This window comes from Gopherus evgoodei, chromosome 1 (genome assembly GCF_007399415.2).
Source record: "Gopherus evgoodei ecotype Sinaloan lineage chromosome 1, rGopEvg1_v1.p, whole genome shotgun sequence".
Taxonomy (NCBI): Eukaryota; Metazoa; Chordata; order Testudines; family Testudinidae; genus Gopherus; species Gopherus evgoodei.
Genome location: NC_044322.1, coordinates 265354022 through 265380922, shown reverse-complemented (window position 1 = coordinate 265380922; position 26901 = coordinate 265354022). Strand labels below are relative to the sequence as shown.

At 41.6% G+C, this 26901-nt stretch overlaps 1 protein-coding gene across 7 annotated transcripts in view; it reads right to left on the bottom strand.

Annotated features, from left to right (window-relative positions):
- Positions 1-4968: 4968 nt before the first annotated feature.
- Positions 4969-26901, bottom strand: part of TMEM263 (transmembrane protein 263) — a 34974-nt gene continuing 13041 nt past the window's right edge. For 2 of the 7 annotated variants that reach the window (XM_030545034.1, XM_030545026.1), the window contains 3 exons: positions 21638-21762; positions 20469-20538; positions 4969-7631 (listed from right to left, as the gene is read on the bottom strand). In XM_030545034.1, the coding sequence (XP_030400894.1) occupies positions 7345-7631; positions 20469-20532 (351 nt within the window). In that variant the 5' untranslated portion in view covers positions 20533-20538; positions 21638-21762 and the 3' untranslated portion in view covers positions 4969-7344. Of the gene's footprint in view, positions 7632-17291; positions 17437-19620; positions 19638-20468; positions 20539-21637; positions 21763-26804; positions 26854-26901 lie in introns of those variants that run through there. The other 5 variants (XM_030545073.1, XM_030545050.1, XM_030545041.1 and 2 more) reach the window with 4 other exon arrangements.

Sequence of the window (26901 nt, the reverse complement as noted above, 5' to 3'; positions counted from 1 at the left end):
ATAAATGGTTTCACTGCTGTTCTCTTGTTGCTATCTTTTTGCATTGTCAGGGGAAAAAATGGGAAGACATCCACAACAAGCTTTGCTTGTGGTCATTCACCATCTCACATACCATATGGCACATAGACATATTTATCTTTTTCAGATGCAAAAGGCTGATCAGCAGCCCACCACATTGATTTACTATACATGAGATATTTGTGGATGTAGGAACCACTCTGCTAATCTCAGTGTTCTACTCCCTGCTGGTGGGGAGTATATATAGAGATAGGAAACTGCCTTTCCCAGGACAGAAGAATCTCTCTAGGGTAGGACTGATCATATTCTTCCTAATTGCGAAGACCCCATCTGACTATCACAACTAGAACAGTATGTAGTGTAGCTGTGTCAGTCCCAGGATATTAGAGAGAAAAGGTGAGTGAGGTCATATCCTTTATTGTACCAACTTCTATTGGTGAGAGAGACAAGCTTTAGAACCAGTTTGTTATCCATGGAAGGATCAGTGCACGGAGATCTCCAGGAATCAGTGTTCCAGTGGGTAGATGCCGTGCTCTCTCTTTTTAGAACCCATTCCCTGAACTGACTCAGGAAGCTCCCTTTAAAAAATAAATCTGATTCTCTACATTCATCAGTTGTGAAAGCAGAGAATATACAGTTGGAAATAGTTCTCTGGATGAGATGAGAATGTGGATCCCAACATTACTGAATATCAGATGTACTTCGGATCTGTCAAGGTTCTTTCCCCACTCTGAACTTATGGGTACAAATGTGGGGACCTGCATGGACACTTCTAAGCTTAATTACTAGCTTAGATCCAGTAACACTGCCACCACCCAGAATGCCAGTGTCTGGGGCACTCTCTGTTCCCCCAAAACTTTGTCCCCTCCCTGGGTTGCCTTGAGAGGCTTCACCAATTCCCTGGTGAACACAGATCCAAACCCCTTGGATCTTAAAACAAGGAGGAATTAACCATCCCCGCTCCTTTCCCCCCCACCACCAATCCCTGGTGAGTCCAAACCCAATCCCCTTGGCTCTTAAAACAAGGAAAAATAAATCAGGTTTTTAAAAAGAAAGCTTTTAATTTAAAAAAAAAAAGGTAAAAATTATCTCTAAAATCAGAATGAAAAATGCTTTACAGGGTAATCAGATTCCTATAGACCAGCCCCCCCCCCCCAGACTTAGGTTAAAAGTTACAGCAAACAGAGGTAAAATCCTTCCAGCAAAAAGCAACATTTACAAGTTGAGAAAAACAAACATAAGACTAACACGCCTTGCCTGGCTAATTACTTACAAGTTTGAAGCAAGAGAGACTGATTCAGAAAGATTTGGAGAGCCTGGATTGATGTCCCGTCCCTCTCAGTCCTGAGAGCGAACAACAACAACACAAAGAGCACAAAACAAAAGACTTCCCTCCACTAAGATTTGAAAGTATCTTGTCCCCCTATTGGTCCTCTGGTCAGGTGTCAGCCAGGTTTACTGAGCTTCTTAACCCTTTACAAGTAAAAGAGACATTAACCCTTAACTATCTGTTTATGAGAGGATCATTGAAGCATGCCTGTATGGAGAATCAGAATTCTCAGTAGGCTCCACTAATAATTGAATTTTGCTTATGTGAAATCACTTGTTTTCCATTATGGTCATCTTGTTAACATTCATCTGAGATGATGAGCCTTTGTACAGTATTTGATAGTACACCTCTACCTCGATATAACGCAGTCCTCGGGAGCCAAAAAAATCTTACTGCATTATAGGTGAAACCGTGTTATATCAAACTTGCTTTGATCCACTGAAGTGCACAGCCCCGCCTCCCCAGAGTGCTGCTTTACTGCATTCTAACCAAATTCATGTTATATCGGGTTGTGTTATATCAGGGTAGAGGTGTATTTGTCCTCTCTCCAGGCCTGATTTCCCTGACCCCATTGTTCTGAATCCAGGATACTCCAGAAACTCTATTACTGTGTGTTTGTTTGCTTCAGCTTTCTCTCTGTACAGAACTCCAATCAGAAAGATTGTTCAGGAAGCGAGATGAATTTTCTTCTTCCCTAACACCAGTCCTATTGGTACCGTGATCCTGGACCTAGACCCTGAGAGCACATGTAAGATCAGATTGGGAAAAGGGGGAGAAAAAAAAAAAGCTGCCATTCATCTGCAAAACATACTAGTCTGAGGATGGTAAGATGGACATACTCTGAAGACAAGCCTCCTTTAGGAACTTTCAGTGTTTCAGACTGGGCCCTGCTCTACTTGTCCCTGATTTTCTGAGGCTGGAAATAGTATGGAGAGTGAGTTGCTCTGATCTGAAGTAGCTGACAGATTTCATTCATACCATGGCCTTTCCATAGATTGCTGAGACTGGGAATGAGGCAAAGTTGTTCCTGTAATTCTTGCAGAGCTCCATAGGGTACCCACTCTTACTAGCATCCATTGACCTCATTTGCTCTTTAATTGAGAGAACTGGCACCAGTTGAGGGTCTAACTCCAGATGGGGCTGGCTGAGAGGCCTGTGTATAGCTTTGAGGCAATAGAGGGCAGTTACTGACTACTTTTTCTAGCTGCTGCTTGCAAAGCAGTATCTTCTCCTGTTGTACTTCAGGGACTGCTTCAACTTGCCATATAGACTATATTCCTTTCTATTTTATCTGGCAGGAACCAGGATTGTAAGTAGATTTTTTGATGACTGTGAATAGCCTCAGTTTTTCATGAAGTTTGATTGTATCACTAGGATAGCTGAGCATGTGATCAAGGACCAAAGCCCCCAAATTATTATTTCAAATATTTAGACTAACAAGTATTTTAGCTCTTATAGCACTTATCAGTAGAGCTCAAAGCACTTTGTAAAAGAGGTATATGGATAATGACTTTGTAGATTGGGTAAAATGAGGCACAGAGAAATGAAGTGACTTGCCCAAGAACACCCAGTAGTCTATTAGCAGATCTGAGTTTGGAATTTCTCAGAAAAATCTTTGCAGCAGGGAGGTTTGATAAAGCTACCTGCCACTGTGGAGACAGGAAAAAACTGGAGAAAACTTCAGGGGTGGGGCATTTCCCAGCCGTCAGGTCTCATTCTGCCCCCAAACTGCAAGCATGTTGAAGTAGCCGGTATAACAGATCTCTGGACCTTAGCATGAAGAAACTATAGTTTAATACAAATCTGGGTGGTTCTTAAAAAAAAAAAATCCTTCAGCGAGAGCATGAAATAATCCAGCAATTGGACTGTTCACTGCTCTGTACATTGGCATCTGCAACAACCAGCCTGTTTCTTTCACCACTAATATGCAAGATCCAGGAGAAAAGCGTTTGTGGGGGGAAATCCTGGTGTTTTTTTTAAGTTTCAGATCTTTATGAACATTTTTTACCTCTAAAAAAATCTTACATAATAATTCATTCTTATCCTTCTTGAAACCTCATTTATTAGGCTCACCTATGTTAATCTATTGTGCTATTATGCGTTCACTTTCCCAAATATAAAAAGAATTTAAATTGGTTTCCATTTTTTATGTCTCCACATTTGTCTTCATTTTTCACACTGCAGGAAAGATCTGCAGGCAAGGACTGTCTGTGTTTTGAACAAGGGCCAAGCAGGCTGATAGTTATGTTTTGCTACACAGGATTAATTTAATAATTGTTAAATGGGCTATTCAAATTTACTCTCTGGTCCTCCAGTCCCATTCCACTTTGTTTCTATTTTCAGATCAAAGGTCTGATTGGTCCTCAAATGAAACATTCCTTCACCCAGACAGAAATTCAGATTATGTAAAAATGATGATGTAAGAAGTCACACAGGTTAATAAGCATTCAAATGTTTACTACACAGCTACAAACTACTAAATGTGTAGTCCTAGAAACCACCTATGCATGTTGTTTTCTGCTAGTTTAGTTTTCAACTTTTCAAAAAGTATCCCACAAGAAATTCAGCTGATATAGTGTAAAATTTTTCTCCCCCCCTTCTTACTGAAGGTTGGTCCAATAAAAGATTTACATCAGCTACCTTGTTTCTAACATCCCTCCCTGCAACATTTTCCTCTTCCTCCTCTCTGTTACCATTGAAAACACCACCTTATTCCTTATCACACAGACTCGGCCAGGTAGTCATCTCGAGTTCCTCCCAATAGTCTGTGTACAAATCTTGCCTTTACTCTTTATTCTGTTTTGAGGCTATGATCCTTCCCTCACACTGCCAATAGCTAAAACCTCAACCATGATCTAACAAACTCCCATCTTTACTACTGCTCCTCTGAATTCAATACATAACAAAACTGAGTCCCCACCAGGATGTGCACATCTGAATTGAGAACCACTTAATCATATTGTTGTAACCCTCGTTTGTTCTTGTCCCCCTTTCCCTCAAATAACTTAAAATCTGAGTTTTCCATCTGTAAGATCTTTTCAGAAAGCTACAGAGTAAGCTGCATAGAACTCTGCCCACAAAGCAGCAAAGAGTTGTCCATACTTTAGCTGCCACGGACATCTCCCTCTTGGAACTGAGAGTCTCAGTCTCAGAGCTCAAGAATTTTCCATGCATGGAGAGTCACAGAGACAAGCTTATTTCCTGACTGTAAACTGTTTGGGACAGAGATTTGTGATTAGGACATTGGATTGTGACTCTGGAGATCAGCATTGTTTCCTGTGGCATTAGTATTCATTGGACCTTGGGGAAATTCATTTTTCTCTCTCTATGCTTCAGTTCCCCCGTCTGTTAAAATAGGAATATGTTCTTTCTTCCACTATTTTTCTTGTCTAAACAGTAAAAACGTCCTTGGTGCATCCTATCTGTACGTACACCTGAAAGCACAATGAAGCTGCAGTCTTGCTGGGATCTTTAAAGCACTATTTTAAATCAATGACACTTTTGGGTGCAAGAATGTAATATGGAGACCTCCCACCCCACCAAGTTATTCAACTCATAGGTAGAATCTCTCCCCTGTAGTTCTACCTTCCCCACATCTAGAAAGGAAGCTGTCAGAAGAATTCAAACTGCAACAATTTAATGTTTCACAAGTTCCAAGCAGGACAGAATCAGAACAGTTTTGAAAAAAGGGTCAGTCATACATTAAGTGGAAAATAAAAATATGCAGACACCATAGGACCAAGCTCTAAACTGAAACCCTATACTACTTTAAAGCATTTAGTTACAAGAATTCAGAATCACTGAATACATTTTTCTCCTAACACATGCTGCAAGATGGTTGTAGAGTTGTATAGATTATAGCAAAAAACTTCTCAACTACACTTAGTTTGCTGCATGTTTCATAGTGTCTGTTATTAAAAACAAAAAAGCATTTAAATGGCTTCTCAAAAAGGGTAAGGAGTTTGTATTTTAAATTTAACACTCTAAAATCCCCAGAGTTTCCATAAAGATTATTAGTAAAAGTTTTGTTCAACAGTGACTGTAGTAGTATTTGTGAACCTTGGTATAGTTGATTGTGCTACCACTCTGTGTTACGGGCTCTGAACTATCCGATGATAAGCTTACAGTTTCTACATGGTCCTCTTCAATCCCAAAAAATGGTATATGACAGATTAGCATAGCAATGAAAGATGCTTTACTCAAACAAGATGAGTAAATAATTTCTTTAGTTGGAATCTTTAAAAAAATTTACATACTTTAAGATTTCATTTCCACTTCTACAGAGTAGCTAGAAAATATATTTATCTGACAGTTTAACAGTAATGATGTTTAATGAAAAAAGTTGCTTCAGATCACAGCTGAAGTACCAATGGTTCAGACATACTAGCTGACGAACATATCAACCAGTTTACCATATCAACATCAGTTAAACAGGAATAAAAATTTTAGACAAGTGGTACCTTTTGACCTTTAATTTCTACAAACATTTATATCTTCCTTGTACAACTATAGCCACTTAAAGGTAAGCTCACATGTTTAGAAATTCTCTGCAGGGACATACATTTTTAGGAAATACTGCATACAGAATATTCACATAAAACTTCCACCATCTTTTACAGGCTGTCAAAAGGTTATTTTTAGCTGCAGTCAGCAGATCTTGACTAACTGAGCCTGTATCATGTCATGCATTTAGATCCTGCCCATGCACATCCCTGAAGATGTATGAGAATGCAGCCATTCAAAGGAGTGTCAAGGTTGGAAATCTGTCCCTATGCAATTCATTGAGATGACATTTCTCCTGCTTTAAACATTCTGTCAGTCTTATTTGTTTAAACAGTACAGTGCTGTGTTTTAAGTAAAAGTGTATTTGAGATATAAATGTAGTGAAAAAAATCTTTATCTTGGTTATAGGAGATGGTGAATGGTTAAAGCAACAAACTAAACTGGTATGGCATGCAGTTAGACAGCGGTTTTTCTTTAATTAGATCACTTTTCAGTGGTTTCCAACTTCACAGCAAAGGAATTTCTCTCAAGATAACTACAGGTTGCCATCCATTGCCATATGGATCATGAACCTCAGCCTAACTGAAACTAAGCCATTTCCTTCTATTGCTTTCTAGCTTAAAAAGTCACAAGTAGTAAGCTTTCATTTGCAGGTGATAGAGTGATACCTTTAAAATACACCTGAGATTTAGCAGTATTGTCTTTAGTAAAAGATGGCTAAGTTTCAGATATCAACACATCAAAAAAGTGTCTAAAGTTTGTTCTATGAACTGGGTTGAAATGATGGACATTAGAAAACATTCTTTACACAACTTCACTAAATGAAAAATAATTTTTCAACCATAAGGCGTGAATCATTAAAATCAGCATACCGCAAACACAGAAAACTTAAGATGCTTTCTATCACAAACCATTTTAAGCATACTTCTCCCCCAACCCCCATCTCCACTTCTGTCTCTTGCCAGCCATCACTAACAGAATGCACCGACAGAGTTTATAATCTGTATAAAAATAGTTTCCAAAAGCAAAAATATACGAAATTATCGGACACATCAGGAAGATGCCTTTACATAGTTCAAGGATTCCTTATCAAGAGGATGCAGAAACCACTAAGAATGGTAGCTGGCACATCATACATCTAGTACTACAAAGATTGCCATCTAATTTTTTACTTTCACATCTTAGTCCCATACTGCAAAAGATTTACAGTAAATGAATATTCAAACATGTATTATCCCTTCATATACATGTACTTGGTTCTACATTTATCAAGTGTAACATTTCACCAGATATAAAGCTTGAATCTAGGTTATAAGTGAACCTTCACACACTGTGCTGTCAGTTTCTTCTGTCCCTTCAGAGGAAAGCAAAAGTTTTCCCACTGCTCTTTAGAAGATAAGTGTCTAAGACATGTGGCTTTGTTGTAGTCCAAATCTTAGCAGATTCCAACGCCACTGACGTAGTATTATGGAAATCAACTAGGTCTCAGTCCTTTAGTCAGACTTATCCTTTTTCTTCCCTGTTAAAGGCACTTTACTTGTGACAGCAGATCCGACAGCTGTAATGCCCCCAGCTACAGCAGAAACACTTCCTTTAACCAGACTCACTCCCATGGAAGGCACTGCTGTAACAGCTGTTTTGGTCACTTCCAAACTTTTTCCTCCAATCCAGGCTACGCCACCGATCGTGGCACCAACAGCTCCCTTTGTTACACTGAAGATGCCACCAGTCACACGAGAAAGCATGCCGGGCTGCTGCTGTGGATGATCTTTCAATGAACCTGAAGGACAAAGTGTAAACATTCGAGTCAGTAATATTGCGATTACGAATTTTAGAAGAACACAGCTTATTCATAAGTACTGCGCCTTTTAATGGCATGACATATTGTAAGATGTGCATCTTACAGACTCTTTTGGCTGGCTGCCTGGAAAGCACCAGTGTTCCCAGGGTTAGTTCTTATTAAAAGGCGAGATAAATGGAGCGAAGCCTAAAAGTGCCTTGATGCCATTTTTTCACAACACGGATTAACAGACAGGGAATCTTCCAAATTTAGATCAGCTTCGAAGGGTACCCAAACTGAGGCTCCCCACCAAACGCTTCAGCTAATCCACATCTCTTTCCCTACCCAATCCCAATCCCCTTCCACAGGTGTCAGTTCCACCTCAGCCCCTGAGGACCTCACTACCTTCATGTACCTCTCTGCTGGGCTTTGGCTACGGAAAAATTCAATTTTTTGCTGTAGGGCTGTCTTCCCAAATGACAGAATTTCAATTCAGTACCAGAGTGTGATATATACTGGGTCTAGGGGAAGCTGAACTAAGGTTACGTTGGGAAGGGGTTGCGGGGAGGATATCCCAGCCTGAAAAAAAGGCTGTTTGGTTTCTTTTTCCTCTCTAATTTTGTTTTTGTTTTGTTTGGGTGGTGGAAGGAAGAAAGGAAGAAGAGTAGAGGTTCAGGCCGGTTCTTTGCTCCACCCACCTCCTCCCTACCACCATGCTCACACATCCAGTTTGCCTACACTGGGCCCTTATTCCAAATTGGGGGGAATTCAACATACCTAAAGACATTTTAAGACGTGCCCCCTAGCTCAAAAGGCACTAAGAACTGCAACTAAAGACTTCCAACAAAAAACCTACCAGTTAAAATACACATGAAAAACTCAAGCCAAAAGGTCTTGCTGTATGTCACCCTATGCCTCCCTTGTTTTTTCTTCCTGGCATTAAGTTTAATTAAAAGCTCTAGGGAGCGTTATTTTTTGTTAGTATTTTTGTAGTGCCTAGAAGTCCCAGTTATGGACCAGGACCCCACTGTACTAGTCAGGGGTACTGGAACAATTTTTATAGTGGGGGTGCTGATGATCAAAACCATATATTTGGTGTTGTTATTACTACGTCAAACCAGGGGGTGTGGCAGCGCCCTCAGCACCACTGGTTCTAGGCACTGTACAAAGAACTATGTGTTTTATAAAGCTCCTTTCATATTTTAGATATTGTATAGTAAGCCCCTATTCTATACGTATGGTACGACAAAATATTCTCAAACTAAGAGGAAGCTTTAGAGTTATAGGAAAACATCCTAAACTAGAGTGCTTTTCTATAAGTTTAAAATTGGAAATCCATTCTCATCATCCTCCCACATTTTAGTATTCCAAGTTTCTAAATATAAGGTTCAAGATGAAGAGAGAAAGACACACAGGGTAAACTTACAGTAGAAATTCTAACACAACCTTAACTATAGAAGCATTTTATCTTCTATAAACAGAGTACTTTTTAAGCAGTTTGCAATTTTCAACACTATTAGATGCTGGGTTAGAAAAGCTTCCACACATACACCTGACAAATAGCCTAGTCTCACCATACAGAGAGGCACTGAGAGCATTTGTTTGCATGGTATTTTCAGTGTCTGGAATTTACTCCATTAATGCCACAGTAAAATGAAGAGTGTTCCAAAGCAGCATTCTACAGTGCCAATGTTTATTTACCTCCCACAGTGCTCAGTCCTCACCATGTCTATTACTCTTTCTTTCTCTGAAACATGTTTCAGAGACAGCAGGGCACCAACAAAGGGCCATAGTAATGAAGTAGTTCAGATACTTATCATAGGAGTTATGTAGCTCCTGAAGAAAGAAGTTTAACTGTGCAGGAAATAAGCAACACACAGAGGAGAAGTGAGCAAGTGAATGGTGGAGGGTGGAACCAAAGAAAAGATGCAAAGAGGAGATAAACAGTAAGTAGGGCAGAAATGACTGGGAATAAACAATCAATCAAGGAAATAGAGAGCACATGAAGGAAAACAGGTGAATGAAGAATAGGGCAAGAAGAACAGTAGTAAGCTTCTCAAATATTATCTCCCCAGGCATGCAGTCACTCTCAGACTGCTCCACCAACAGGACTCAGCCCTGACTTGGAACAGTTATAAGAATATAGTTCAGATTTCAAGGCCTCACTGCCAGCAGAAGTCAGTTTACAGTGATGATTTTTGTGATGTGGACATTTATGCACTAGGAAATGAACTGAGATCTACAACTCATTTCACGTATGGCACAGAATAGTCAATGATAATGCTTTCAGATCAGTACTGACCTGGGCCAGAATCAAACCAGTGAATTAGGCTATGTCTGTATTACACTTATGTCAGCAAATCTTATGTGCTCAAGGGTGTGAAAAAACACCCTGGCATAAGTGGTAGTGTACACAGCACTATATCAATGGGAGAGCTGCTACTGCTGTTCACTGGGGGAGTTTTATTATGTTGGTGGGAGAGCTCAGACCAGCTACATGAGAGATCTTAAAGCGGTGCAGCTGCATCGGTACAGCTGTGCCGCTGTACGGTCTCTAGTGTAGACAGCCTTAGAGATGTAAGTTTCTATATCCATTATAAAGGTCCCTAGAACACCTCAGACAAGAGGTGCCATCTCAGTATTGGAAACAACGGGGGTAAAAGAAAAGAACAGAGGGCATGGTAGCCCCTATTTGGGTATTCAAATGCTGCCAGCTTGCATTAACCTTTCTAGCAGGGTGGGAGAGTCACTCACAGTTGTAAGAAGTTTACAGGAAGTAAAGAGGGACAAATTAAACTTTAACAACAAAAAACACCAATGAGTCAGAAGGCAAAGGGAGCCCTTCTCAGCACATTTTGATTAAGACTTGACATCTCAGATCCTGGTCAATCTGTCCAGGAGATATCCAAGGTTCAGAATTGCTTAATACAAGGATATTATGTGGCACATTTAATACTAAATCTTTTTTCAATATACAAGACACTTGGAGTTTCATAGATTGAAAGAACAGTTTGTCTAGTTCTGCGAGATGAAAAAAAAAATCTATATTTCGATTGCAGTCTGTTGGTATCCTACAGTAACAGAAATGATTCTTATGACACGAGAAGTTCTAGATCTTGTTACAAGGTCAAAAAGGTCGCTTGACTAACTCTGCTTCTCAATAACATTAATGTGTTTAGAGTGAGTAGGAAAAGGGAGTTTTCAATAACTAGCGTCACTGTTGCAATTTGCTACTGACTCAGAATTCTAATAGAGATTGACATTAGAAGGAAGGGCCATAACAGTCCCGGTCACAACAACCAAGAAAGATACCATTAAATATATTTGCAGAAAAAGGAACAGCCAAGAAGTTGGTATCCCACTTTCCTCCAGGTGCTTTAAGGAGCAAATCCTTAGTCAAAAGCCTATTGATAATTTCACTTGAGTAAGTGTGTTAGTACAACCATGTAGTTATAACAGTGGAAACAACATTATTTCATTTCTTCCTGTGCTGTATGTTAGATATGCAGCCAGGACTAGTAATATTCCTTGCAAATCCTGGTATTTTCTAGATCTGTTCCATGAAGCTTACTGCTCACTAACTGACCTCTTGTTTCTGACCACTACAGTGAAGAAAGAATTAATTTAGGAATGTTCTGTTTATTTAAGCAGAAAATGTATAAGCACATAGCACCTGTTCAAAATGTTGGCTCTACCAATCATGCAGAACAATCAGCTGCCTGCGGAACAAAGGCTTACAGTGAGCACTGGTGTAAAATGACTGCAGTCTGCAAAGGGTATTTGTATTTTCCAGTTTGCAGAGAGCACTAGACACATTCGAACCAACACTTCTCTACACAAAAAATACTTTGCAATTCTGTACTACTTTTCACCCAGAAATCTCAACCAACCTTTCTTCTTCGAGGGCTTGCTCATGTCAATTCCAATCAGGTGTGCACACACATGTGCACAGTAGCCGGAAGATTTTTCCCCCTGAGCAGCATCTGTTGGGTCAGCCTGGGCACCTCCTGAATGGCGCTTTCATGGCACCCAATAAAGGGCCCTGCCAATTCGCCACCCCTTCGGTTCCTTTTTACCGCCAGGGACAGTAGCTGGAACTTCCCCTTGCTCTTGCTCCGGCAAGCGGCTTAGCAGTACTTTTGGATTTTGCTGTAGACAGTTAGTTCTAGGCGGCTAGTACAGCACAGCGAGTTCACTTATAAGTTTCAGTTACCGGGGGATTCCAAGGATCCCGCTCAGGAGCTGCATCAGTAGCATCCGCAATGTTCGTTCCGCCACGACCAGCAACCAAGCCATTACCGCTAGCGTCAACATCATCGGCCGCAGCACCATCGGCACTGACCACAGCACCGCTCTTGACAATGCCTTCAGCACTAGCGGCTCAGACTGCTGCTATGGTGCTGGCTGCACCTTCGGCACCAATGACAGCACTGGCATCGTTATTGACACTGGCTGTGACAATGTCGATGAAGACCCTGGTGCAGATGCTATACCAGGTGTCTACACTGGCACTGGCATAGGACCCAACATCGGCACCAATACCCAGACCCTTTGCGGCACCGGGCCAACTGACCAGTCCCGCCCGGGTCACAAGATCCCTCAGGTGGGCATGGCAGAGAGCAACCACCTCCTCTGGTGGCCCCCTCCTCTTTGCCAGATGAGGTGCTGGAGGGCACTTCCGTAGCAACAGCTCTTGAGGACTCCAGGGTGCTGCAGCAGTTGCTGTGCCGGGTCCCCCAGGGTCTGGGCAATAAGGCAGAGGAAGTGGTATATGGTGCAGACCCTATGGCCCTTCCTGTATCGCCTTACCGTTTAAAAAGATAATTACAGATATGACTAAGACCCTGTGGCAGACCCCGGCCTTGCTGCCACCCACCATCAAGCGTAACAAATGCCGGTACTTTGTGCCCTCCAGGGGTTATGAACACCTATAGTCCCACCCCAGCCTGACTCTCTGGTGGTGGACACTGCTAACCAGTGAGAGAGGCATTGCTTTCAGGGCCCTCCCCCCCCCCAAGAATAGGAACGCTAAAAATTAGATCTATTCGGGCGAAAGGTGTACTCAACAGGAGAGACTATAACCCTGAATATGTAACCAGCAGGCCATCATCAGCAGTACTCCCTACAATACCTGCTCGGCGATGGCTAAATTCACAGAGTTGTTCCCCTCGGATTTCCATGCCGAATTTCTGACTTTGGTCGAGGAGTGGAGACCGATCTCCAGGGCGTCCCTGACGGTGGCACTTGATGGGACAGATGCTGACACCAGGGTTATGGCCACAGAAGTAACAATGAGAAAGGGCCCATGGCTCCAGGTTTCTGGTCTCCCCTCTGAGGTCCAGCAGACCATACAAGGCCTGCCTTTTGAGGGGGAGACACTTTTTTCCTGAGAAAATGGACAAGAGGCTAAACAGCCTAAAAGACTCCAGAGCCACCTTCAGGTGACTGTCAACGCAGCAGAGACACTTCTGTCCACAGCCTCCTCAGCGGTTCGATCACCAGAACCGCCAGGACGGGTCCAGAAGGAGAAACAAGACCAGCAGGAGAAGGCCACATCAACCCTCTGGCCAGGGCTTGGGACAACCCAAGCCATCTTCAGGGCCAAAACCGGCCTTTTGAAGGCATGGTCGAGGAGGGTGTACCACAAAGACCGTATCCACCCCACCTTACTGTCTCGTCCCAATTATCTCCTTTCTACTGGGCATGGCTCATATCACCTCAGACCACTGTGTACTCCACATGGTAGAGAGGGGATATTCTATCCAATTCTTTGCCCTCCCGCCCTTCCACTCCCCCTTCCCCGTCCCTCTTCAGGGACCCTTCTTACGAGCAACTCTTTATCCAGGAGGTGCAGTCGCTCTTATCTTTAGGGGCAGTGGAGAAAGTTCCTCAGGACCACAGGGGAGAGGGCTTTTATTCCTGGTATTTCCTAATGCCAAAAGCAGCCTCAGGCGCATCCTGGACCTGCGAGAACTCAACATGTTCATGAAGAAACTCAAGTTCAGCGTGGTCTCTTTGGCCTCCATCATCCCCTCACTGGATCTAGTAGACTGGTACGCTGCCCTCAACTTGAAGGATGCTTAGTTTCATATTGCGATCACTCAGCCCTGCAGGAATACCTCAGGTTTGTGGTGAACAATACCCAATAGCAATTTACCATCCTTCGGTTCAGCAGCACCTTGAGTCTTCACCAAGTGGAAGCTCAAGTCAAATTCATCAGGGTCAGCTTTGACAATCCGGGTCTCCTTCTAAATGAAACAAAATCAACTCTGTCCCCCCGTTCAGAGAATAGAGTTTACAGGGGCAGTACTGGACTTGACCCAAGCCAGGACATACCTGCTGGAAGCGAAGTTCAAGACCCTGGCTGGATCATTCAAGGTCTCAGATGGTCTCCCACCACCACAGCAAGAAACTGCCTGAAGCTGCTGGGACACATGGCCTCCTATACCTACATGGTGCAGCATGCCAGACTCAGGCTCCGACTGCTCCAGTCATGGTTATCGCTGGTGTACTGACTGACCCGGGACAGCTGAGAGAGGACTGTGACCCTGCCTCGCCCGGTCCTCAACTCCCTCCTGTGGTGGCTCAACCCTCAGGAGGTGTGCTCAGGAGTCCCCTTTGTCAGTCCACAGCCATCTCTTTTGCTAGTGACAGATGCATCAGACTTGGGAGCACATCTAGGAGACCGCAGGACTCAGGGTCTCTGGTCTCAGGCGAATCTGGCTCTCCACATCAACGTCAGAGAGCTGAAAGTGGTGCACCTGGTGTGCCAGACCTTCCAGACATACTTAATAGGACAATGTGTATCAGTTATGACATAGACAACACCACGGCAATGTTCTATCAACAAACAGAGAGGTGCACACTCCTCTCCCCTGCACCAGAAGCCCTCATGCTGTGGGACTTCTGAGTAGAATATTCAATACACCTCTAAGTGTCAGACCTCTCCTCGGGGTATAGAACGAGCTGGCAGACCACCTCAGCAGGTCCTTTCACAGCCACCACAAATTCAAATCTTCCAAAGGTAGGGATTTCCCCAGATAGACCTATTCGCTATGCAATGCAACAGGAAGTGCCAACAGTTCTGCTTCTTCCAAAAATCACAGCCCAGGCTCCAGAGCAGACGTGTTCCTCCTCCCATGGGGAGGTTGTCTCCTATGTGCCTTTCTGCCCATACTGCTCATTCACAACGTACTCCTCAAGATCCAGAGGGAACAAGCTCAGGTCATATTGATAGCTCCAGCCTGGCCCCACCAGCACTGGTACACATCTCCCCTAGACATGTCCATGGAAGCTCCAGTCACCCTGCTGCTCTTCCAGGAACTTCTGACACAAGATCATGGTCATCTCCAACATCCGAGCCTCGGGTCTCTGCACCTCATGGCATGGAAGCTCCATGGTTGAACCCAGTGGAGCTTTCCTGTTCAGATCAGGTTAGACAAGTCCTCCTTGGCAGCAGGAAACCCTCGACAAGAGCTACCTACCTTGCCAAGTGGAAGAGATTTTCAATCTGGTCGGCACAGCACCATTCATTCCCAATGCTGGCCTCAGTGCCACTTAGTCTGGACTACCTCCTCCATCTGAAGCAGCAGGGGCTTTCAATGTCATCAATAAGGTTCACTTGACCGCCATTTCTGCCTTCCACCCAGGTGTGGAGGGCAGTCGGTTTCTAAAAGGTCTTGACAGGCTGTACCCTCATGTCCAGCAGCCTGTCCCAGCTTGGGACCTCAACCTGGTCCTCTTTAGACTCATGGGACCACCCTTTGAACCCTTGGCATTGCGCTCCCTGCTCTACCTCTCTTACAAGGTCACATTCCTCGTAGTGATAACCTCAGCCAGGAGAGTATCTGAATTTAAGGCCCTATCAGAGCCTCCATACAGCATGTTCTATAAGGACAAGGTTCAGCTCAGACCTCATCCTGCTTTCCTACCGAAGACTGTATCAGTTTTACATCAACCAGGACATCTTATTCGACCCTAAGCCACATTCTAACAGCAGGGAGAAGAGACTTCACTCACTGGATGTCCATAGGGCGCTAGCCTTCTACATTGAGAGAATGAAGCCATTCAAAAAAAATCGGTCCAGTCATTTGTGGCAGTGGTGGACAGAATAAAGGTCTGTCTGTGTCGTCATAATGCATTTCATCATGGATCACATCCTGCATTCGTGTGTTACAACATGGTGGCAGTTCCTGAACCTCCAATCACTGAAGCCTGCGCCCTGGGGGAGTGCACAGGCTTCATCAACAGCTTTCCTGGCGCAGGTTCCCACTCAGGATATCTGCAGAGCGACGATTGGTCCTCCATATTTTCACCAAGCATTATGCGATTATCCAGCAGGTCAGAGACGACGCGGCCTTTGGAAGACCAGTGCTCCAATCAGTGGACAACTCCAACCTCACCTCCTGAACTGGGCTTGAGAGTCACCTGACTGGAATTGATATGAACAAGCACTCGAAGAAGAAAAACAGTTACTCACCTTCTCACAACTGTTGTTCTCCGAAATATGTTGTTCGTGTCCATTCCAATACCCACCCTCCTACCCCTCCGTCAGAGTAGCCGGCAAGTGGCAGGTCGGCTGGGCCCTTTATTGGGCACCATGAAGGCATGATTCCAGGGAATGCCCAGGCCGACCCCATGGATGCTGCTAGGGGAAAAATCTCCCAGCTATCGTGCATGTGCATGCACGCACACCTGATTGGAATGGACATGAACAACACATCTCAAAGAACAACAGTTACGAGAAGGTGAGTAAGCAGTTGGTTTTTTTTTTTGGTTGAACCTCCTGGGACTAGCCAGGTGGCACCTCTATAGAATTTGGAAGCTCTTTATGCCATCATTTAGAACTAAGCCTTTCCTCAAAAGAGAAGCCTGCCAAGAAATTCTTAGAAAACTGATCTTCATGTCAAGACTGAAATTGGCACGCATACATGTTTGGCCATCTCTTTAAAGTGATGAATTTTTAGAACTGCATCAGATATGAAGGCCCCATATGACATGTAAGGCCAGAAAAGTTCTTCAGGACAACAAACATTTAATTACATAAGTTGTATAACTAAACACAAAATATGAAGTCTGCACTGGAAACTGAAAGGTCACCCTCAGAACTTTTGCCCTGATTAGGAGTTCTATTCCATTTCCTTCCCCACTCCAATTAATGTCTGCCATGTGAAGACTAGTTTAGGGTCCAGTTGACACCCATGCACAGGTTAAGAAATTCCTTTCCTCATAGACAGTTCTACTGAAGTCAATGGTAACACTCACAGAACAACAACAGAACGTAGCCCACTGAGATTTAAGATACAAATGAGAATCTGACATCGTAAAACAAAAGTCCACTGAATCCAACGGATTTCAATTTCATAATAATAGAGGCAAGAGTAAGTAATATCATGCCTTCATGATTAAGACTGAATTGATTTGATTGGGAAACAATATGTAATAAATATTTTACTCAACTAATTGGAGTGTTTATAGCTAGCTGAAATTGACATTTTTTCAAGTCAGACATTTAAAAAAAATTAATTCCCTAAAATACCTGAAGTATTTTTATTTACTATTTCATACATTTTCTCCCCTCTGACCAGTTCTTTTAACCCAAATACAAGGTTAAACGGGAAAAAACCACCACACCCTTCAAGTGTTTATTCTCTTACTTACATTCAGTCTGAACATCTTTCCCCTTCATACTCTATTTTTTGGGGGGGGAGGGCTGGGGGGAGGTAGAGAAAGTGCATTCCTCTCCGCAATCCTCCTCCTCAGACATCTTTTTGTTGACAAATGAGCAGTAGCTCCTCCATAGTGTTTATATCCCCTTCTCTCTCTCTCTGTCTGTTCTGTCAATTCATCTTCTACTCTTTCCCCTTCACTCTTATCCAGTTTTGGCAGTGCCTTAATTTCCTCCTCTCTCTCTTCCCTTCCCCTCCCCTCCCCCACTCCCATCTCTTTACTCAGATGATGTGCTCTAACCAAGTGTTGCCAGATTAAGAGACATCAGTTTATGACACAAAGGGATAAAGAGATAAGTTTACTTTAAGTAATTCAAGAATTTTTGGAGAAAGATCAAAATACCACTGCTAAATTGGGAATCTGTCTGACTTGCTCAAGATAATGAATGTAGGAAGCTGAGAAAAAACACAGTTGTGTTATTTGTCTTCCACAAAGACTGAAAGTTAACTTGAGCTATGCCATGTACACAATTTGAGCAAGACATTTAAATACAACCCATTCTCTATGGATTTAAAAATAAAATTACAGTAGAACAGAGTTACAAACTGACCGTCTATCACACAACTCATTTGGAACCGGAAGTACGCAATCAGGCAGAAACTGGGGGTGGGGAGTGGGGCGTGTGTGTGTGAATGGCACCAAAAAATTCAAATACAGTATAGTACTGTATTAAATGTAAACTACTAAAAAAAAAACAGGGCAAGTTAAAAAATAGATTGGACAAGGTAAGGAAACTGTTTCTGCCCCTGTTTCATTTAAATTAAAGATAGCTAAAAGCAGCATTTTTCGTTTGCATAGTAAAGTTTCAAAGCTGTATTAAGTTAATGGTCAGTTGTAAATTTTTGAAAGCCCCACCATAATGTTTTTCCCCTGAGGTGCTCGTAACTGAGGTTGTATTTTACCTCTTTAAAAACCTAAAACTTGGGTACAACATGCTAGAGCATAGGCTTGACAGCCTGGGGACTGTGAACAGGTCTCAGAACATCCTGGCCACCTTCCCTTTCCTTATAGCTAGGAACGAGGTCTGAAGACTTTGCTGTTGTAACATGGGTTTGCAGAATGGAAGAGGTTGAGAACCACTGTGCTAGGGAATCAACTTGCTTTACTTCCCCTGCCAACCTTGCATTTTGTACTGATTATCCCTCACTACTGTGACCACCAGGACAATATTAACCCACTAGACCCTCTTCCTCTACAATTAGGAGGCACTACTAAGTAGTAAACAACTTATTACATTTTAAATGCGTAACTAATGCTGTAAGAAAACTGATTTTTTTGGTCTAAAAGTTGTGGCCAGTTTGTTAAAGCTGCAGTTTGAGGTGCACGCAGGACTTGAACTATTGTTCTGTAACTGCCTAGGTGCTGGTTGGCAGCAGGGTCCTTTACCCTCTAAAAGGGGCTAGATATCCTGCCCCCCCCCCATTCCTCCAATCCCCAGGCTGGGTGGGTGAGGGACAAGCTCCTGTACCCCAGAGCCAGCCCCACCTCAGAGAGCCTTGGAGGTCCTGTGAGGGTGGGGACTGGAACCACTGGAGCTCCCCTATCCCAGCCCTGTGCAGGCACAAGCTCCAGCTCCTACCTGGCCTCACTTACTGGGACCTCCCCAAGCTCATCCCTTGGGGAGACTGGGCAGCCACAAAAGGCAAAGTCCTGAAGGTCTCAGAAGAACCACTGCTGCTTGGTAGGCCCAGCGTGCACCACCTAGCAGAAGCACAACTGCACCTAGGCAAAATGTGAGGCTAATGCCAGCACTGGCATTTGGCACAAAACCAAGCCAGCAAGCTACCCATCCTCCTCCTTGTCTCCCTCTGCCACTGACTCATGATAGAGGGGTGGGTGAGCCAAATGGAAGTGGCACTGAGACCTCCTGCACCAGGCCGCAAGGCCACTCCATTTTCTTACAGCCTTAGGACCAACCTACAAAAAGACTGCACACAAATATAGCTTTCCAGTACTATTATATTTCGAAGTGTGACTAAAGAACATGGGATCCTGGGTTCAGTGTTTGTCACTTAGTGATCTCCATAGCAAGTATACTCAAGTAATCTCCATAGCAAGTATACTCCATAGCAAGTATACAGTTTTTGAGAGGGGAAAAAAAAGAAAAAAAAACACCCCTCCAGCACAACAGTGACAACCTTGCTGCTGAAAGAGAGAGTGTTTGTTTTAGGAGATTACATGCTAGACAGGACTCTGCAAATAGAACTTGGTTAATAATTCTGCTGATGCACAATCTAGAAAAAAAAATCAGCTCACTCACCTATAGCCATATTTCTCCTCTGCAGCACTAACCGAAGAAAAAGCTCATCAGAAAAATTTAACAAATCTGATTTTGGTTAAATTCAATTTCTGATGACTAAGATGCTTTTATATAATCCAGCAAGTTTAAGTAAGTGTGGTTCTATTCTGAAGACACATTCCAAAACTGGTCATCAGGTTCAATGTTTGTCTCAAGGATTCCTGAATCAGATGCATTTTAACTACACCTCTACCCCAATATAATGCGACCCGATATAACATGAATTTGGATATAACGCGGTAAAGCGGTGCTCTGGGGGGCCAGGCTGCGCACTCCAGCAGATCAAAGCAAGTTCGATATAATGCAGTTTCACCTATAATGCGGTAAAATATTTTGGTTCCCGAGGACAGCGTTACATAGGAGTAGAGGTGTAGATCTTTCTGTGTAAACTGCCAACCCTTCAAATACAGCCTGGGATCTGAGAGTCAAACCGAGCTCTTTCCATCTGACATATTAACACTAGTAATAAAGGTTCAACTGGCAAATTGTGCTTTCAGTTACAAAAATGCAAACTCAGTCTTAAAACTATGCCTTTCAATACTTGTGTAACCTCACTGCCTTCAATGGGTTTGCACTGGGCAATAAATTGTTACTTAGTAAACAATTCTGTTGTTGTGCAGATTGAGTGAGCTGGATTCTATTCTACCTTAACTGTGCTAGCTCTTCGGGGCTAGCAGCAGTAAAAGAATGTCATTAAACAAAAATTAGCTTGATCCTAAATTATTCTCAGTTATTCTTTTCAGAAATGAACTGCACTTCAGCTCATTTCCTTACTATCAAATAAAACATTACAGAAACTTAGTATCTACCTTCTGGTGGTTCATCATTAAGGTATGAAGGAACTTCCTGTTGATTTTTGTCCGTTTGATTCATTATTGCCTAAAAAAGAAATTCACATCTACTTTATATCATTTCTGGCAAAATCTGAAACAATTTTAAAATTTAAACACATGCACATGAAAGTTCCCTCAAAAGGACCTTCTTTTCTGTATGAGATAATAAGCAAACAGCATATTAGTTACTATTTTTATCACTCGCTGTTCGCAGGTTCAGATTCATCTCCCCAATTTCAATACTGGTGAAGAGTCCTAGAAAATTAAGTTTTTAAGCATAGAACAGGGTCAGCAGATACAGTGTAAGCCTCCTCGCCTCACTAGCATGTCTCAACCCTGCCTTGGAGGGATTGCCTTAGAGTTGTTGGAGAAAAGTGGGCGGTGAAGCAGCCAATAGGATACTGCAATAACTGCCTATAAATTACAGAAGAACAGACTAAATGGTAGAGGTGCGGGAGAGCATACTATACCCAAGAGATTCTTTAGAACCTAGAGACAATTTAAGTGATAGGGACCATACAGCAGAATTTGAATGGGTAAAAATTCCAAATCATAAAAATACGCCAGTAGGGTTCTATTACTGGTTTCCTGATTAGTGAGAGGCAGCAACAGTAATAATGGGCTATTTTAAGCATCTGCACAGAGACCCATCAAGTTGCTTCTCTATGCCTTAAACAACTGCTTCGTGGACCAGTTAGTTCTAGTGCATACAAGAGGAGACACCTCTCAACTCGGTCTTAAGTGAGGATTTTGTTCAAGTCGCAACCACAGTTGAGCCTCCTAATAGCAATCACAATATAATTAAGTTAGATACTCTCAAACATCATACACCGCTACCTCAATATAAGCCACCCAATACAACACAAATTTGGATATAACGCAGTAAAACAGTGCTCCAAGGGGACGGGGCTGTGCACTCCAGTGGATCAAAGCAAGTTCAATATAACACGGTTTCACCTATAACGCGGTAAGATTTTTTTTTGCTCCCAAGGACAGCATTATATCAAGGTAGAGGTGTACCAATAATGAGTACTGAATTTCGGAAGTGCAATATGTAGTCAAGAGAGACCCTAAACTGGAAAGTAAAATTAGAGTCCTTAGACTTATCATGGAGGCTACTAAAGCAGAAGTCTCAGAATACATACCTTTAAAGAGAAAAGGAACTAGGAAGGCAAGAAAAAATAAGCCGCCAGTATGGTTGGCTAAACAGCAAGGATCAAGAGATTATCTGAGCCAAAACAGCTATCCTTCAGAAAGTGGAAATCCAAACCTGGAAGACAATAGAAATGAGCATAAGCCATGGCAGATAAAATGTAAAACTGCAATTAGGGCTAAAAGGGATTTGTAGTGCAATAGTTAAAGTATATAGATCAGAGGAATGCAGTTTGTGAGATGCTATGCCAGTAGGAAGCAACTGAAGCTCACAAGGACACTACAGAAAAACAAAGTTATTTCTTTGCATGAATCTTCACTACAGACTATGTTGACGAGATAAGTACCCTCAGACCTACTCTTGTCAGGTAATAATGATGAGGTAATATAAGAGACTCAAAACATTCACAGAGAAGGTGTTGCAACCCACAGAAACTAAGAGAGAAGTTAATAGGCCCAGATGTTCAGGACTCTTGGATGTATAACAAACGTAAGAGCAAAGTGACTGAATTGCTAATGAAAAAGTGTTGTAACAAATTGCAATCTTTAGGAGCAGTAACCCTAAGAGAACTGAAAAATAGCTTTAAAAAAAAAAAAAGATGCTTAGGCAGATATTAAGAACTACTGACTAGTAGACCTTTCAGTACCTGACAAACTGATTGAAGTGATAATTAAAATCAGAATTAGAGACCAACCAGATGAATGTATGATAGACTAATCAGCTTACCTTCTATAAAAATTATGCCTAAGTTATCAGAATCCTTTGAATGCGTCAACTAAATAGCATCTAAAAGGAGAACCAGTTGAAACAGTTTGGCCTTTCAAGAACTTCTGTAAAAAAATCCTAACAAGAGGCTGGTAAAGAAATTACGGAGTCACTCAGGATAAAAAGCAACATACTGCCAGGTATTAGAAACTGGCTAGGGAGACAAAACGGAGAATAGGAATAAATGGACAGTTCTGAACACGGCAAAAAGATTCGTAGCGAGGGCCACAAGGTTTAATGTCAGGACTACCTGTTTAAATATACATACTAATGAACAGGAAAAAAAAAGGTGACCAGTGAGGCAATAAGTTTCACAGATAATCTGTTGTATTATGGTAGCACCTATCAGCCCCCAAAAAGGATCAGGGTCCCATTGTACCAGGCATGGGTACAAACATGAAATAAAGACAATCATGTCTGCCCCAGAGAGCTCAAACTATACATGACAGACAGGAAACAACAGGTGGACAAAACAGACAGCTAGGAGGGGAAGAGGGAAGTAGGACAAAGAGGTAACTAAGTGAACAGCTATACAAAATTTAGATTAGTCAGCACAAGAAGATAACTAAGAACTTCAAATGGACATGACAATGGTAGGTGAACATATAGCAAGTTGGGAGATGAATTTCAGACTAGAAATTCCTAAAGATGAAGCATAAAAGAAAAAGGATAGCACTATATCAAACACGAGGTATAAGAAAGGTAAAAAGAGATGCTTTTATTGTCCTTCATATAATAAAAAAACAAAAATATGTTCCATGAAACTGAATGGCAGCAAATAAAACTGACAAGGAAAAAGCTTTCTGGGGGGGAAAAGCATAGTTAACCTAGGGAACACCCCACCAACAGAAATCTTTGAAGCAAAGAGCCAAATAGGATTTTTTTTAAAGTCAGATATTTCTATGGATAATGAGTATCTAGTGCTACATTAGACAGGGGTAAAACAATATTGTTTTAGTGGTATATATACCATGAAGTATGAGAGCTTAAGACTATCCCTGGCCATTAGTGGATTGGAAGCTTCCCCTGTGAACAGATTATTCCATAAATTGTCCACTTGAAGATTTCTTGTCAATTCCCCTGAAGCATCTGATACTGACAAACAGGCTATTGGATTAGATGGACAACTGGTCTGATTCGGTATGGCAATTCTTATTTACTGGTCTACATCTCCCTTTAGATTATTGGGGTACTTGATCTGAGCCCACTGTAATGGCAAGTACTTTTTAAAAAACTATTTTATACATTGATAAATGACACTCACCATGAGGTGTAGGTGACAAAGAAAAAAAAACCAACAGAAGCTTTCATATTCCTGAAGAAAGTGTACTAGAAAGCAAGATTTGCATTTTAAAGTAAATACAAAAAAAGTTTAAAACTACCACATTAAAGCTTTTGTGTTTTATTTTGTTGTGATACCTTAAATAATATTGCTATGTTCTATAAAACAGCAGCTGTGTTCTACTTCAGAAGTGACTATTTCTGAGGTAGGCAAATGGATGGTTCTATGCACATAGGCAGCAGGATGGAATGATTATTTTAAGTCATTAAAATCACTTGATTTTTAAGAACTGATTAAAATCGGACTGAAACTTTGTAACACTAATTTGAAGATCTGTGCCATTTCAATTTGAGATTAAAATTCAGGATGAATTACAATATAAAATGCTGGCGGGCTTTTGTTTTTGTAAATACTACTACTAGTAGGATAGCTTGTTTGAAAGTTAACAAACAATTACAGGCAAAAAGCCAAAAGGATAATTAAAGCCCTGATCCTGAAAATACTTAAGTAGGTACATAATTTTATTCATAGGAATAATTCTATTGACTTCAGTGGTATTACTCATGTACTTAATTTTAAACGTATGCATAAGTGCCTGCAGCCTCGTGCTAAACATTTACTTAAGAACCTATTGGCATAAAATGTTTGTTGCTTCAAAACAAAATTGACCAGGTGGTTCTAACAATGAAAAGTTTTTTAAACTTTCCGTATATTATTAACATAATTAAGTGTTATTGGTTGTTTGTTTTCTTCAATCACAGGCCAAAATCCTCAAAAATAGGACCTTAAAATTACACACTTAAGGGAGTGATTTTTCAAGAGCTCCTAAATGACTTCAAAACCAAGGTCCCATTGATTTCAAACTGCAAACCCTGATGGAGTATAGTCTGATCAAGGTGTTTCAACTTTCTTGATTTGAGGAATTTCAGTGTATCAGAAGATGGCGTCGGTCGCAACTATAGAACAGGCTATGTGCTTATCAATTTTGTGTCACTCTCACAACAAGAATGTGAATGAGACCCTGGACTTTATATACAATATTACTGGTCTGGACTTTAGTCTGTTTGCACATTATAAATGTGATCAAGTCACGATCACTGGTACCTAAGCTATTATTAATTTTCATAATATAGAATTGCCCCATAGTGGATACACTTTTTGAGTTAGGAAATTGTCATCTGTATTTTTAAATTTGGAGGATGTTTTAATACTGGCTGAATGAGGCCTCCAGCATGCGTCAATCAAATTTAAGTCCCCCATGATCACGCAACGTTTTTTCCTAAACATTATAGATAGGCACAGAAGGATGTTTTACACTTAGTTCTTTTGTTCCCTAATTGTTGATAGGATTTCGGATTTTACATAGATTTTTTCTCCATCTACTAAGAAGTTTCACACTTAAAAGCTTAACTCAGACTCACAGACTTAAAAGCCAGAAGGTACCATCACGATCATCTAGTCTGACCTCCTGCACATTACAGGCCACAGAACCTCCCCACCCACTCCTGTAATAGACCCATAACCTCTGGCTGAGTTACTAAAGTCCTCAAATCATGATTTAAAGACTTCAACTCTACTATGAGAAACAAGTCCAGGGTCTCATTCACATCCTTATTGTTAGAACAATGCACACCCACCATGCCTTTAAAAGGGCCAATTTCACAAAGCTGAAAACAATTATGTTCCAAATCAGCTAGAAGGAAGAAATTAATCAGAAAAATGTAAATGCTACTTAAATAATTCATAAGAGCACTTTACTAGATGCCCCGAAACAAAACAAAACAACAAAAATCAAGGAAGGCTGTACTGGTTAAAAAACCAACATGGTTTAGGGGGCAATTAAAAAAAGAACGGGGAAGTTGACAATAATGAATACAAATCTGAAGCTAGGAATTGCAGAAAATCGGTTCAGGAACCAAAGGGACACAAGAGGAAAATCTATGGCCAAAGTTAAGGAGGAGTTTAAGTATATTAAGAACAAAAAGAATCCTAACAATGGTATTGGTCCATCACTAGAAGGAAATAGTAGAGTTATCAATAATAATGCAGCAAAGGCACATGTGTTCAATAAATCATCTCTGTTCTGTATTTTGGGAAAAAACAAGGATGTAGTCATATCATGATAACACTTTCCATTCCACTAGTATCTCAGAAGCATGTTAAACAGCTGCTACTAAAGCTAAACATTTATGTCAGCAGGTCCAGATAATCTGCATTCAAATTTTAAAAGGCCTGGCAAAGAAGCTTGCTGGACCATTAATGCTGATTTTCAATAAATCTGAGAACACTGGGGAAGTTCCAGAAGACTGGAAGAAAGATAACGTTGTGCCAGTACTCAAAAAGGTTAAACTGGATGACCCAAGTAATTATAGGCTTGTCGGTCTGACATCAATCCTGTGCATGATAATGAAGTAGCTGATGCAGGACTTTAATTAAAGGAGTGTAACATAATTAACACCAATCGACATGGGTTTATGGAAAGCAGATCCTGTCTAACTTGGTATCTTTTTTTGAAGAGACTACAAGTTTGGTTGATAAATGTAATAGCGTTGAGATAATACACCTAGACTTCTGTAAGTCATTTGACTTGGTACCACATGACATTTGATTAAAAACCTAAAAAGATTAATTACATAGATGAAGTGGATTAAAAGCTGCTATAGATCTCAAAACGCAACTGTAAACAGAAACTCATCATTGAGTGGGTGGGTTGCTAGTGGGGTCCCTCTGGGATCAATTATTGGCCCTATGCTATAAAATTTTTGTCAATGACTTGGAAGAAAACACAGTCTCTGATATAAATTTGCAGATGATTCAAAAAATGGGGGAAATGAAAGGACAGGTCACTGATACAGAGTGATCTGGATTGCTTGGTAAACTGGGCTCAAGCAAGCAATATGCATTTTAATACATGTAAATGTATACCTCTAGGAATAAAGATTGTAGGCCATATTTACAGTATGGGGAACTCTATCCTGGGAAGATCTGGGGGTCCTGGTGGATAATCTGCTGAATGCGAGTTCCCAGTGCAGCACATTGGTCAAAAGGGCTAATGTGATCCTTGAATGCACACAAAGAGGAATACTGAGAGGGAACAGAGAGGTTATTCTACCTCTGTATTTACCACTGGTCCAACTGTTGCTGGAATACTATGTCCAGTTCTGGTGTCCAGAGTTCAAGAAAGACGTTGATAAATTGGAGAGGGTTCA